General features: G+C 45.0%; 1 protein-coding gene across 4 annotated transcripts in view; it reads right to left on the reverse strand.

Annotated features, from left to right (window-relative positions):
- Nucleotides 1-14,970, reverse strand: part of SUSD1 (sushi domain containing 1) — a 212,950-nt gene that overhangs the window by 190,614 nt on the left and 7,366 nt on the right. For 3 of the 4 annotated variants that reach the window (XM_081803375.1, XM_081803373.1, XM_081803374.1), the window contains exons 2-3: nt 9,850-9,957; nt 6,532-6,687 (exon numbers count right to left, since the gene is read on the reverse strand). In XM_081803375.1, coding sequence (XP_081659501.1) covers nt 6,532-6,687; nt 9,850-9,957 — 264 coding nt within the window. Of the gene's footprint in view, nt 1-6,531; nt 6,688-9,849; nt 9,958-10,857; nt 11,585-14,970 lie in introns of those variants that run through there. The other variant, XM_081803376.1, reaches the window with a different exon arrangement.

Genomic DNA, 14,970 nt, shown 5'->3' on the forward strand with positions numbered 1-14,970 from the left:
GGGTACATATACCTTTGACACAGTAATCATCTTCCAGCCTGCCCATTTGCCCCAGGCTCTTCAAAAGACAGTGAGTGGGAATAAATGGCATTTTCTGTAGACTTCTAAAAACAGTACCAGCACTACAGGGCGAACATGTGGCTAGGTAGCAATGGTAGGGAAAGAGCCGGAGTTTTTAGATACTGATCAGCTCTGTATGAGTCACCACAGTCATTAATCACCTTGCTTTGTGTCCGGTCATTCAACAACCTAATAAAAATGATTGTTATAACGAGCGCTAATCCCAGGGACTCTTGTGTGTCATCTGACACATGGCGGCCACTGTTCTACACGCTTCATTATTTATGACTAATTATTTTCATCTTATTCTGCACAATAACCCCATGAGGTAGATGCTATTATTATCCCCATTTTACAAAGGAAGTACATGAAGCACAGAGTGGGTAAGTAAGTACACTGAAATCACACAGGTTAAGTGGTGGGAAAGCCAGACTTGGAAACAGGTATGTGGCTCCAGGACCACACCCTTAACCACTAGCCACACTGTCCCCCCCCACTACAGTCACAGTACCAGCATCCAATCAATAATTCCATCTTGTCCAAAGACAATGTCAAAGATATCCATTGTCTTAATGAAGTCTAGAAGTCCCTACCATCTATCCCTGAGACCGGTGACATGATTTTTGACTTTTAATGCCCTGCTACCTCTTAATGTTCACAAACCGTCCCTTTTCTAACCTATTCTAGAATCTTGGCTGGGTAAACATATTAAGCTCATTAGAATAACTTCTCCATGTGGTGGATTCCATGGGGCCTCCAAGGTTAGAACATGTTTGCTTGGGAAGGAAAAACGCTCTGAGCAACTGAGCAACCTTATTAACATACCTAACTAATCGAGGGGGAAATTTTCCCTTGTCCCATTGTACATACCAGACTATTTAACTTTATCCACAGCCAGAACAATTCCTTGCCAGAAAGTAGCAAAACTAGGCAGGACACGCTGACCTGGTCCCAGGGCCCTGATGTTCTATATTTACTCCTTTTCATCTAATAGCCTCAGTTTGAAAGTCAAACAGACCCAGGTTTGAGAACTGATTCTGCTACTTATTAGATGTACTCAGGTCTGTTCCTTAACCTTTCTAAACCACTTTTGTAAAATGAAGCTAATTAGGTCCTCAATGCATGTGGGCTAATACATGAATGGGCCTTGCCTCTCTACTGACTCAGTTCTCCCTGCAGCACAAGCCACTCCTTCAGAGCCTGCACCTAACCCTCAATGTGACCATGAGCAACGCCCTTGCACGTGCACGCACACACACACACACACACACTCTCATGGGTTTCTTGGCTGAGGCCTGGGGAGCGACCCCATGGCTTGCCCCCCCTGGATCTGAATGCTCTCGGCCCGAATCTGAAAATTCATCTGGAGGACCCTTAGCTAGAACAGGAGTGTCAAAGAGGCAAGGGTTTAGCTTCGGCAGCCGTGCCAGAGAGGCGAGTTTCTGAACGCCCCATTACACGCAAGCTCTTGCCTGCAGGAGCCTTTAAAATCTGAAGACTCAGAATGGACTCAGCAATAAAAGTGCACTGAAGAATTGCCACATTCATGAAAATGCTCTCACAGCCTGCTCTTCTCCCTGTAGCCAACTAATTACTAGTTCCTGCTGACTCCATGCAGGTGAGACAGAAATGACTTCCTCACATCTTGGGAAGTAACGTTACCGTTTTTTTCCTGCCATCTTGCGTCCTCAAATGCCAAGTTCAGCTAAGAAGTCTGCATCTTAAGAAGCCATATTTAGAGGGACAGAAACACCCATTTAAAATCAAGACCGTTAAATTCGCATCATTCATTGCTAATGTCCAGTGTTGGCAAAGATGTGAAGACATGAAGACCTTCATGAAATGACTAGTGAGAGAGAATACTGGTGTGAACCTTTTGGAAGACAGTCTGGCACGATGTACCAAAAGTAACAATGTGTAGGTACACCTTCGACACAGAAATTATTTTCCAGGGCGCCTGGGTGGCTCAGTCGTTAAGCGTCTGCCTTCGGCTCAGGTCGAGCCCCACTTTGGGCTCCCTGCTCGGCAGGAAGCCTGCTTCTCCCTCTCCCACTCCCCCTGCTTGTGTTCCCTCTCTCGCTGTGTCTCTGTCAAATAAATAAATAAAATCTTAAAAAAAAAAAAAGAAATTATTTTCCAGAATTTATAACAAGGAATATAATTATCCGTAAGGATGTAGGTACAAGGATGTTCATTATAGCATTTCTTAGGATAGCAAAAAAAAAAAACAAAAACAAAAACAAAACAACCACAAGAGGGGAAAAAATAATCAGTTAAGTAACACAGTACAGCCACATAATAAATTCCGTGTAGTTAATATATAAGGTAGTATATGTCTATCTCTATATTACTTTTTTTTTTTTTTTAAAGATTTTATTTATTTGACAGAGACACAGCGAGAGAGGGAACACAAGCAGGGGGAATGGGAGAGGGAGGAGCAGGCCTCCCACGGAGCAGGGAGCCCGATGTGGGGCTCGATCCCAGGACCCTGGGACCACGACCTGAGCCGAAGGCAGACGCTTAACGACTGAGCCACCCAGGCACCCCTATATTACTTTTTAAGTGTTATAGTTTATACTTAAAAAGTACTGATCTTTTTTTTTTAAAGATTTATTTACTTATTTATTTGAGAGAGAGAGGGGGGGGGAGGGGCAGAGGGAGAGAATCTTCAAGCAGACTCCCTGCTGAGCATGGAGCCCAACTCAGAGCTCAATCTCACAGCCCATGAGATCATGACCTGAACTTAAATCATGAGTCAGACACTTAACCGACTGAGCCACAAAGGTGCCCCCAAAAATGTACTGATCTTAGGTGTACAGTTCATGAGTTGTGAAAATCTCGTACAAACCATGTAGCCAACATCCAAAACAAGAGATAGAACATTCCATCATCCAGCAAGTTCCCTCAGGTTTCTTTCCAGCCAATCCCCACCCCCAAACAACCACTTATTTTTTGAAAAGAAAGATCTTACTTCTAAGTAATCTCTACACCCAACATGGGGCTCAAACTCACAACCCCAAGATCAAGAGTCACATGCTCCACCGACTGAGCCAGCCAGGTGCCCCAAATAACCACCTTTTGATTTCTATCACTATAAATTATTTTTGCCTGTACTTTACATAAATGGACTCTCCTAATGCATTTAAGGAAAGGGTGCTTTGGTTTAACCATCTTCTGATTCAGAGTCTTTGACCTCTCTCTCCTTCCTAGGAGCTGGAACACTAGTGGGAGCCTGAAGCCATCACCCACCACCATTGGAGACCTAACTAAGCAGGAGTCAAGGGGATTCCACAGGGAAAATAGTCAAGAAGCCACTGGTTATGAGCAGTGCTCTGGGAAGTAGGAAGCAATAACTCCCAGGACACTCTTCCTTAGGTTTATCTTTCCTTATTTCTTCCTTCTTTCAGGGTAGTAAAAAATGACACTTTTGGAGTAAAACCCAGCTAAAACAAAGGATTAGGATTTAGGGAGCAAAATCCCACTTGGAGAGAGCACTGGGAGAAACCGCAGGACAGCTGCAAGTCCATTGAGCAATACCCCACACAGAGCCAGCAAAATCCCAGCACGACTACACGTTTGTGTCTGAGCCCACAGCAGGCTGCTCCGGGACCTGAAACAACAGGGCAGCTGAGAAGCTTGTGAGCAAAGGCTCACAGGGAAAACAGGCTCCTGATCTGGGAGAGGGATTTACATCCAGGAACGAAGGTGTTTACTTCACCACAGGCAGACCTACGGGGTACAGGCTCTGAGCAGAAGGTTCCAGACACTGATGAAGGGCAAGGCATTCACTCTCTCTAGGTTCTTTTTTTTTTTCCCCCATTTCCTGGTCAAGGCTGAAATGCTGTTACATTTCTCTAGAAGAAATGGCATCAGGCCCTTGATACTGCAGAAATGAGCTGACGAAAAAGAAGGCTGCAGCCGCCGTCAGATTCAAGATTGATTCCCAAGACTTGGGGAATTCAAAGGCGAAAAAAGGCATTTTGCAGTTCTCAGCAGACGTGGTAGGGCCACGCTTCCTTGGAATGAGGCTGGCAGGGAGGTGACAGCCCCAGGCCTGCTCCCACACCAGTTTCATCTCTCTCCCAGCCCCCCTCACACTGGAAACGCCACTGAACCTCTCCCTCTGCCAAGCTGCCAGGAGCCCCAGAACTTGCTTGGGGGCAGCCCGGGGGGCAGGGCCAGGACATTTGCAAGCTCTCCGGAACTAGAACCCTTGCAACTGCATTGTCATCTCTTGCTGGGGACATCCAAAGAGGCCCACCTGCAAGCAGCTCTGAAATCTAGCTCAGACTCTGCAAAGTACAACCAACACCTGGTCGCAGGAGTTCTTGGAATTCCGGAACCAGGATTCAGATCCTGTGGTTCCAGACAAACACCGGATAACCGCTGAGACTCCAAAACGTGCTAAGCCTCTGCCCCAGCTGAAGTTCACTGCTGTTCCTGTGGCAAGTGTGATGCTTAGAGACACTCAGTATCATCGAGAAAAGTCCCCCATCAGCTTTTACGAAGTGATAACCCGAGACCGCCAAAGGAGAGGTCACGAGAATGACTGCCCTCAGATACGGGCCTTCTTTTGAAGTGATGGAGGTATTCTGAAATTAGATAGTGGTGGTTGTTGCACAACTTTGTGAATATACTAAAAACCACTGAATTGTATACCTTGACAGAGTGAATTTGATGGCGTGTGAATTATATCTCATTAAAAAAAAGGGGGGGGTCACTAAATAATTACAACAAGTAGAAGAAAGAGAAGCAGAGTCAAGATCAAGATTTTGTTCCAGGAAGACTGGCTCTTATTAAGCTGACATCTCTTTGGCCCTTGCATAAAATATTTCTTTCTTCTTCTCCTCCTCCTTCGTATTTTTTTTAAAGTCAAATGCATCCTTGGGAACTCGAGTGATAGATACAGTGATAAACGTTTTTCCCCAGCAAACTCCCGCAGCCTTGAAAACACAATTTCGGGTATCATGTCCTCCAGAAAGTTCCCGGATCCCTTCCCTACTTCCAAGATAAGAGCCCCCAAGGATTCCAGATCCCCTAAGTGCCCTTTGCTCACCTATGACTAACACCTTATATTGAAATTAGCTGTCTGCCCTCAGCTCCCACTGGCACCGCCTTGGCACATGAGAGGTATGTGAGAAATGTGTCCTGAACGAACTCAACACCCTATCACCATCTTGTTGGGCTTCTTAAAAATGGGCACGTGACGGGATGAGCACTGGATGTTATACTGAACCGATGGATCATTGAACATTACATCAAAAGCCAATGATGTACAATACCTTGGCTAATTGAATTTAAATTTAAAAAAATTTTTTTAATTCATACTTTTTTTAACGCATCTACTTTAATTCTGCAGCACTGCACTTCTGCAACCATATAACAAGCCATTTGCTACCGAAAACAACAGTGTATCATAAAACGTTTTCTCAGACGAAATGCAGTTCATTCATGCCAAGAATAAATCAAGTGGACCCCGTGAGGGATTTCTACCTTGGTACAGGTCAAGAGGGAGAATGAATCAGAGCATCAGAATCCGTGCTTCCTGGTGGGTAAGGAGATAAAACATGTTCTCCTCTCCCTTCCTTTTCCCCGAAAACCTTTAAATATCACAAAGCTTTTAAGCAGAGTCATTAAGTCTATGCAAAGCCATCCCAGAACCAGGAGTCTTTTCCTGCCTTTCCTCTTCCTTACTGTTCCTAGATTTTCTTAGAAAACCAAAGAGCTATAATGTCATGACACGCTGTACACAAAGTTCAGCCAAGAGTTTCAGGGCCCACTGAAAATTAGGATTTTGCCCACCCATTGTATTCAACCAACATGTGCCCAAAGCGTCAGAGCTGCTGAGATCCAAAACGTTGCTCTCCTTGCCCTGCTGATTCCTCTGAGAGGTTAAGTCCCATCTCTAACCCAGCACCACTCTGAGCTCCCGGAGGCCAACATCACAATGCCCGCCCCCTGGGCCCTTAGTGCGCAGTGTGCACCATGGGGAGCGCCAGAGTCACCCCAAGAACACCCCAGCTGGAGTTACAGAAACCTGCAGATGGTACACCATCTCTGAGAGCCCCTCCTTGTTTGGTAGAAAAATGTTCAAATGCACAGAACAAGAGAAAGAATATTCCGGTGAACTCCCACAGACCCACCCCCCGACCCCCAAGACTGAACAACTCACAGTTTGTCAGTTAAGATCCTTTAGAGATCATAATAACACTAGATACCTCATAATACCCCTAGATACTTCAGCATGCATCTCCCAAAATGAGAATATCATCCCCAGTATCACGATGCCGTGATGCCAGCTAACAGCAGTAACAACAGTTTCCTAACACTAACTAATACTCAAATTTCCCTCATGGACCTTCTGAAAGGAGAGTCCCTCCCTTAAATGACACCCTGTCCCGGTCCTGCCCTCTCCCTCCTCCACAGGCCAGACACCTGTCCTGCCATCGTGGCGGCCCCCTCCTCGAGTACCTGTGCAAAAGCTGCCATCATTGGGAATGAATGTTTTGTTGTTGTTTGTGGCTCGATATCCTTCTAGGCAAACACAGTAAAAGCCTCCGAGCGTGTTGTGGCAAGATGTGTGGTTTCCGCAGACCACGGTGGCTCCAAACTGGCACTCGTTTTTATCTGTTGAAACGTTGAGACAACACACAGAAAGGGCTATCAATCCATACCATGTTCAGCAACCCAGACTGTTCTCCTGTGCTATAGACTCGGGAGTTGCTATTCCGTGACAACACCTCAAGGGTCTATTTCCCCAGCCTCTTTTCTTTTCACGATGCTTCTCAGACTGCAGGGCATGGGTCCCTGGTAGTCGTGCGCTAGGTGTATATGAAACCACAAGAGAGGGGCCCCTAGGTGGCTCAGTCAGTTAAGCAGCCGACTCTTGATTTCGGCTCAGGTCATGATCTCAGGGTCATGAGATTGAGCCCCACGTTGGGCTCTGCACTGAGCACGAAGTCCGCTGAAGTTTCTCTCTCCCTCCACGCCCCCCTACCGCCCGCACACTCGCGCTCACTCTAAAATAAATAAATAAAATCTTAAAAACACACACACAAGAGAAACCCAACATCTTAATCTGAACATCATCTTATTTGAAGATTGGGAGAAGGGGACTGCACATTCCCCCATCAACCGTTAATCTGTCATTATATACTATTCCAGCTCTGTCTTCCAAGCTGCATACTGTGATTCTTTTTCAATTTCTCCATATTCAAAAAGATCTTGGGAAAGAAACAAATCCAGGAGCATCCCATTTTTCCAGCTCAGCTAGCCATTCTCTTGCTTTTTTCATGAAAGGCAGACCAGGACGATTTTGCATCCAGTGATTAACCGGAAAATTTGTTACTTCTGAGTTACCAGGAAACACAATGGAATTAGTGCTTAAGCCTCATCCGGGAGCAGAGCTAATATGGTGGCAGACACAGCTCCTGCTAATCGTCAGTGACCCATGTGAATAATATTAGTCACCCAGTGAGAAGGAGCTGAAGTATACGATGCCTGATGAGTCTGCAGAGGCCTGACCTGAGTATTTTTAATTCAGTCATTTGACATAGATGTCAAATGAAAGTAAATCTCCCTCCTGTCTCTGTCCTGTAGCTCAGGGCTTAGCGAACCTTTTCTGTGATGGGCCCGTCAAAGGTCTCCAGTGGCAAGTGTTCACCCATGCTTTTGGAGCACAAAGCAACCACAGACAATAAGTAAACAAACGAGCAATGTTGTCTTCTAATAAAACTCTATTTACAAAAACAGGCAGCGGCCAAATTTGGCCCGCAGGCCTCTGCTGACTCTGCTCTGGCCTCTACCATCAGAAGAACTCCTGTGACCAATTTCTTATGCATTCTTTCAGAGCTGATCTCCCCTGCTGGTGGTTTGGGTTTTGTTTTGTTTTGGGGGGGCGGGATCACCAATTTATGAACTGGAGTTTTTTCTGACTGTTATTTAGTGTTTTACTGTTCACCTCTCACAACTGCACTCAATTCCTGCCAACTCAAAAGTACCTTTCTCAAAATCTGGTGTTCCTTCCTCCACCGCCCCCCATTCTCCTTATAGGTGTTACCTTTTGGAAAATGTAACTGAACACAGAACACACTTCACTGTTAACACTGTCCGTGTTGAGATCTGCCTGGGAGCTAAGAGAAACAGCCCTCAAGCCACAGCCTGGCCAAGTGTCCAGCCCAGCTTATGAGCACTGCACGGGGCTTTCGGACACAAGTCCATAATGGCACATTCCGGTCCTTGGCTGTTATTTCTGAGATAGGGCCTCCCCTGCAGACTTCACCAGAAGGGACAGTGGGTTTGTAGAGAATTCTAAATTTCTGAGGTCCCTTGACTGCAGACCACGTTACAGCACGTGGGGCACACAGGTAATGTCACCTGTGACCTGCGGTGTGGTCTCAGAAGGCCACGTACTGGGCGCCTGGGTGGCTCAGTCGTTAAGCGTCTGCCTTCGGCTCAGGTCATGATCCCAGGGTCCTGGGATCGAGTCCCACATCGGGCTCCCTGCTCGGCGGGAAGCCTGCTTCTCCCTCTCCCACTCCCCCAGCTTGTGTTCCTGCTCTCGCTATGTCTCTCTCTGTCAAATAAATAAATAAAATCTTTAAAAAAAAAAAAAAAAAAAAGAAGGCCACGTACTGGCGTAGGCAGTGTCTAGTGTCCGCGAGCAAGCACCACATAAATCAATAAGCCCCTTCGCCCCATTAAGAGAAGTTCCTCTTCAGAAGTCCAAGAGCAATCAAGAGTGTGGTGAGCTTCCGCAGGAGGGGGACTGCCTTCGGGGAGGGAGCAGAAAAGGCTTGTTCGTGCTCAATTCCAACCTCATTTCCAAGCCCCTGCTAGCAAGCCGTGGGAGGAGAGGGGTTCGAGAGATGCCTCAGGAACCTAGACTGTAGGGTAGCCACAATTCTCCTGGGCAGAATCCCAAAGAGAGAGGGTCGGCGGTGGCACAAATCCAGCCCGCAGGAACGGGCAATGGTGTGTGCCTGTGAAAGCTCGTATCTGCGAAGGAGAATAGGACTTTTGGAACTGGGAATTTTTATTTTGCTTTGGGAAGAAAAAAATCCAAAGATATCACAAGGCTGTATACACCGTCAGTATTTGCACTGCACATAGCAAGGCTGCCGGGAGGACGCCGTGATCCTCCTAACGTTCACTACTATAAACGTGCCGTGAGGTTTTCCCTCTCTCCGAATTGGGCTTGAACCTGGATACTGCCCGACTCTCACGGCACGGAGGAGACCGTGAAGCCAAAAAATAACCTCAGATACTTCCTAAAGGTCTTTGTAGTCCTTTAAGGCACCCAAGACCCCAAAGGGCTACAACTACAAAAAATTTTGAGAATGGATTCTGGTAGACATAAGACCCAAAGCAGGACTACTTCACTAGTTAGCCAGAAAGTCCAATAGGCAACTGTGTTTTGTCTTTCCTCAGGGTACTAATACAAATCGTTTCACATCAGAACAACCAAGAGAAATTAAGGAAGGCAATATTCACTCAAGTTGTTAAGTTAAACTCAAGACTTGAAACAGATTTCAAATTTGTGTTGGGTCAGAGAATTTCCAGAGATTCAAGTTCAATGTCTCTCAAACACGAAAGATACTTCCTTGGAAAGGCTGCAGAAAGGCTACATCCAAACACTAAAACAAAGGTGTATTATAATGGACAAAACTTCTTGTAATAAAAACATGTGAACAAAACAACGTTTTCCCCAGAAGGACATTAGCTCTTTAACACTAGGGAATCTCGTTACTTGATTCAACTTTTCAACTTCACCCAGGGTTCAGAACTTACCAATACAGTAAGTCCTCCCATTGCCCACAAATCCATATTTGCAAACACACATCTTCATCCCTTCTGTTTGCTTGCAGGTAGCGTGTTCATGGCAAGTGGCACAGATATCTAAACCGGAATCATAAATTGTAGATGAAGGAAAAGAAAAATTCAATCACCTCCTCTAGACAAGTCACATTTTGGGTAGTAGACATTTACAATGGAGAAGCAAAATTTGAATAGCAGAATTATAAAAGGCAGAGCTGATCCCAACCTTAAAAACCTGCAATGGCTACTCACTGCCCACAGAGTAAAGTACAAATACCTCTACCAGACAATCAAAGCTCTGAACAGTCCCGACTCTAAGCTAACCCCTCCAAGCCTCACTGTTCCCAAACCCAAACCACACACAATATTCTCTAGGGAGGAGGCTGACCACTCCTTCCCATGTACGCTGTCCCCTGTCCTACCTCATGCCACAGTCACAATGTGCCCTTCAAGTAGAATGCCTATCCCTCCTTCTCCGCCCAGCTAGCACCCATTCCTACTTTAAGATTCACCTTAAACATCACATTCTCCCTGGTATCGTCCCCATTCCTCCATTCTTGTGAAAAATTAAATTCCTCTGTGCTCCACTAACATTCGCATATTCCCACGTCAGCCGTGTTAATTTGTCATTATATACTGTTCCAGCTCTGGCTTCCAAGCCGCAGATCGTGCATGAGCTTCTCCCCCAGGACAGGGATCATGTCATTTGCCCATATATCATCATGCCACAGTATAAACATTCAAGATACTTTTACTGACCGACCGGATAAAGGAACTTGCAGTCCTACTTGCCACAACTCAAAAAGCAAGTGGAAGGGAGAAGAGCTCATCTGTCTATTACCCCATCTGTGTTTCTTTTACGGAAAAACTGAATGTGTTTAAAATGTCAGCGAGATGAACAGCCAGGTCCCAGCAGATGACCAGATCCCAATTACTTCGACAGGCAGCAAAAATGTATGAGGCCAACACAGACAAACCTACCAGAGGATGACTGATATATGGCCCAAGGTCAACCAAGGACGTCAACCCGAGGCTACGTGGGCCGCCATGCTGTCCTCTCAGTGGAGGATTTTAGGAGAGGCCCTTGTCAGGAGAGTCTTCCAGCGTGGAATTCCATCTTCGTCTTGGCCCCACGACTACCCAGGTAATAAAGACTCAGCCCTCAGGTTGCTCTAGGCAACTGAGACAGGGAGATTTCCAAGTACAGACAGCCCCTGACTTACAATGGTTCTACTTACAATCTTCCAGCTTTACAATAGTGCAAAAGCGATACACGTTCAGTAGAAAGCATACTTCAAATTTTGAATTTTGATCTTTCCCCGGACTAGGGATATGCGGTGTGATCCTCCCCCGTGAGGCTGGGCAGTGGCAGTGAGCTCCAGCCCCAGCCAGCCACGCGATCACAGGGGCAAACAACCGATAAACTCACAACCGTTCTGTACCCGCACGACCACTCTGTTTATCACCTTCAGTATAGTATTCAATACATCACATGACATAGTCCACACTTTATTATAAAACAGGCTGGGTGTCAGGTGATCTTGCCCCACTGTAGGTGAACATGTGTTTTGTGCACATTTACGGTAGGCTAGGCTGAGCTATAATGTCTCATAGGTTAGGAGTATTAAACGCATTTTTGATTTATGAGATTTCCAAGTTATGATGTAACCCAATTGTAAGTTCGGGAAGATCTGAACTGATTGTTAACCATGCCTGCTTTTTCTTTCTTTCTTTCTTTCTTCTTTCTTTCTTTCTCTTTCTTTCTTTCTTCTTTCTTTCTTCTTTCTTTCTTTCTTTCCTTTTTTTAAGATTTTTATTTATCTATTTGAGAGAGAGAGATAGTGAGAGTAAGAGTGGAGGCGGGGATCAGGGAGAGGGAGAAGCAGGCTCCCCGCTGAGCAGGGAGCCCAATGTGGGGCTCTATCCCAGGACCCTGGAATCATGACCTGAGCCGAAGGCAGATGCTTAATCATCTGAGCCACCCAGGCTCCCCCTGCTTTTTCTTTTAAAACAAATATAACACAGAAATGAGACAAACCACTGTTTATCCCTAAGTAATACTAAATTAACCGTGGAATATTTACAAAATTTATTATATCGCAGACCATTAAAAAAAATGCAACCAAGTGCAAAAAAAAGTAGAAACTGTAGAAGTCGTACATGACTACCATGTAATAATGTAATAAGACTACAAAATAAAACATAAGACTAGCATTCCCAAAAGAAACCTACTTGGAAACTACAGAACACTCTCCTAAATAATTCTTGGGACAAAAAGGATAGCCAAATTGAAATGTTTGGGGGCACCTAGGTGGCTCATTCGGTAGAGCATGCGACTCTTGATCTCGGAGTTGTGAGTTTGAGCCCCACGTTGGGTGTGGAAATTACTTAAATTTTTTTTTAAATTGAAATGTTTAATACTAGATATAAAAATGTATCCACTCTAGAAAAAGTTTTTCATGTTTTTGTACTTTAAAAGACAGAAAGAAAAGCAGGCAGCCCGAGGGTGGGGGGAAGCCTTAGAATTTTAACACAAGAAATTTGGGGGGGGAAATTCCTTAAAAAGAGGCAGCCAGGGGGTCCTGGGTGGCTCAGTCGTTAAGCGTCTGCCTTCGGCTCAGGTCATGATCCCAGGGTCCTGGGATCGAGCCCCGCATCGGGCTCCCTGCTCGATGGGAAGCCTGCTTCTCCCTCTCCCACTCCACCTGCTTGTGTTCCCTCTCTTGCTGTCTCTCTGTCAAATAAATAAATAAAATCTTTAAAAAAAAAAAAAAGAGGCGCCTGGGTGACTCAGTCAGTTAGGCGTCTGCCTTCTGCTCAGGTCATGATCCCAGGGTCCTGGGATGGAGCCCCGCATCAGTCTCCTTGCTCAGCAGGGAGTCCACTTCTCCCTCTCCCTCTGCCCCTCCAGCACCCCCCCCCCGTCCCCCTGCTCAAGTTCGTGCGCGCTCTCTCTCTCTCTCACGCTCTCTCTCTAATACATAAAGTCTTTAAAAAAAGAAAGAAAGAAGAAAGGAAGGAAGGAAGGAAGGAAGGAGAAAGAAAGAAAGAAAGAAAGGGAAAAAGAAAAAGAAAAAGGAAGAAAGAGAAAGAAAGAAAAAAGAAAGAAAGAAAGAAAGAAAGAAAGAAAAAGAAAGAAAGAAAGGGAAAATAGAGGGTTTGGGGGGCTTGGGGGTCAAGAATTAGTAAAGAAACAAAGTATTAGAAATTACATCCAAATTCATTGAAAAAAAAAGTTTCCCCAAAGTCAGTGCATCATAAAGACCAGCAGCAATGACTCAAGGGTACTGGTTAGAGGAACAAAGAACATATGCAAACACATAACATTAGGAATATGAAAGAGCTTGAAAGAAAAAAATACAAGTTTTTTTATTACAGATGAAAGACTTGCAGTTAAACATTGCAGATTTAGTACACTCTCAAAGCTCCACCTCCCCGAATGACATCAAGGACCAGAAAGGTATAAACTCTGGCAGACAAGATGACAGCAGATGAGGATGTCAACAATATTTCAGAAGAGGGAAGAGAATGGACATACAGGAATGGTTTGAGAGGAAGAACTAAAAGCCGGCCCCAAAGGCAGGAATTGGGGCCACTGAGTACTTCAGAAGGCAGGTGTCAGGGACAGGACTCAAAGTTCAAGGAACTAGGTACAAACACAGATAAGGAGTAGGTAGATACCCCATTCCCCTCGTTAACCCTGGCATAAGATGGAGTTTACAACCTGGAGGAAATGGACCAGAGAGGCCCCTGACTATAGGGGCAACAGGCAGAGCTGAAGTGAGAACGGGTCGCCGTACCTAAATGTCCATCAGTGCGGAGTAAATATATGTAACCATTTTAACATTTTAACACATAACATTTTTAAATGGTGCCACGGGACACTATCAATTCATAATCACACGCAACCAAAATCCTGGAAATACCCTTTAAATAACAGATCCTGGGTGAAGTCCAATAAATCCAGTGTGACCAACCATATAATGATGAACACTCTCCCCAGTGTGTACATATAGTGCAATAACAAAACATAAATACCATATTTATGAAATCATCAATAGAATGGTAAAATGTTTGATTTTTTTTCTAATATGGAATATTTGTCTTTTTAAAGATGGCAGCATTTATATACGTCCAGTTCCAGAAACTTACATCAGATGGGGAAAAAAAAGGATTATTTCATTCAACTGTTGAGTGAATCTAATAAACACACACACAAAATTAAGAAATGAAGTAGTGCCACCCACTCAGATAAATTAACGGAAGTCCAGTCTGAATTAGTGAAGGACAGAATGTAAAGTTTTTTAAATAAACTGAATTAAGTTCAAGTTCATTCAATAAACAGAACCAAACAAAATAAGGCCTTGTAAGAAGGCAGCCAGATACAGGGGGAAAGCAAGCACTGGAGCTGAGTGTCAGAACTAGATCCTAAATCTAGCCGAGTCTAATTCATTGTACGACCTTTAACAAATCACTGAACCTCTCTGGATCCCAATTTTTTCATCTGTAAAACAAGGGATTTGGGCTTCTCAAATTTTAAAGGGCATTCAAGGGCATCTGGGTGGCTCAGGTCATGATCTCAGGGTCATGAGATCTCAGGGTCCTGGGAGTGAGCCCCCCATCAAGCCCCACTCAGCAGAGAGTCCGCTTGTCTCCCTCTCTCTGCCCCCCCCCAACATTCTCTAAGATAAATACGTAAATCTTTAAAAAAAAATTTAAAGGGCACTCAAATCACCGGGGGCTAGTGCTAAACCGCAGGCTCTGATTCAGGGTGGGGCCCTGCATTTTGCATTTCTAACAAGCTCCCAGGGGAACCACATTTTGAGCAGCAGGAGTTAAGTGGCCTCCAAAGTCCTTGTCCCCTAATCGGCAGACACTTCATCCTTAGGGTACCTGTTTTAATGACCCACTAAGAATAATTCAGCAAGGTGTAACCCCAGAAGGACAGTATTTGGCATGTTCGGCTCAATAAATGTCTGTTCCCCATACTGGCAAAAAGAGAACATGTATGCCAGGCTACCAAAGGCTTCTCAGACCACTTGCAGGAGGGAAAGCAGTTTCCAGAGGAAGAAGGGCCTCAACTAGAGCTTCTTA

The sequence above is a fragment of the Leptonychotes weddellii genome, chromosome 14, assembly GCF_054177405.1.
Source record: "Leptonychotes weddellii isolate Sample4059 chromosome 14, ASM5417740v2, whole genome shotgun sequence".
NCBI lineage: Eukaryota > Metazoa > Chordata > Mammalia > Carnivora > Phocidae > Leptonychotes > Leptonychotes weddellii.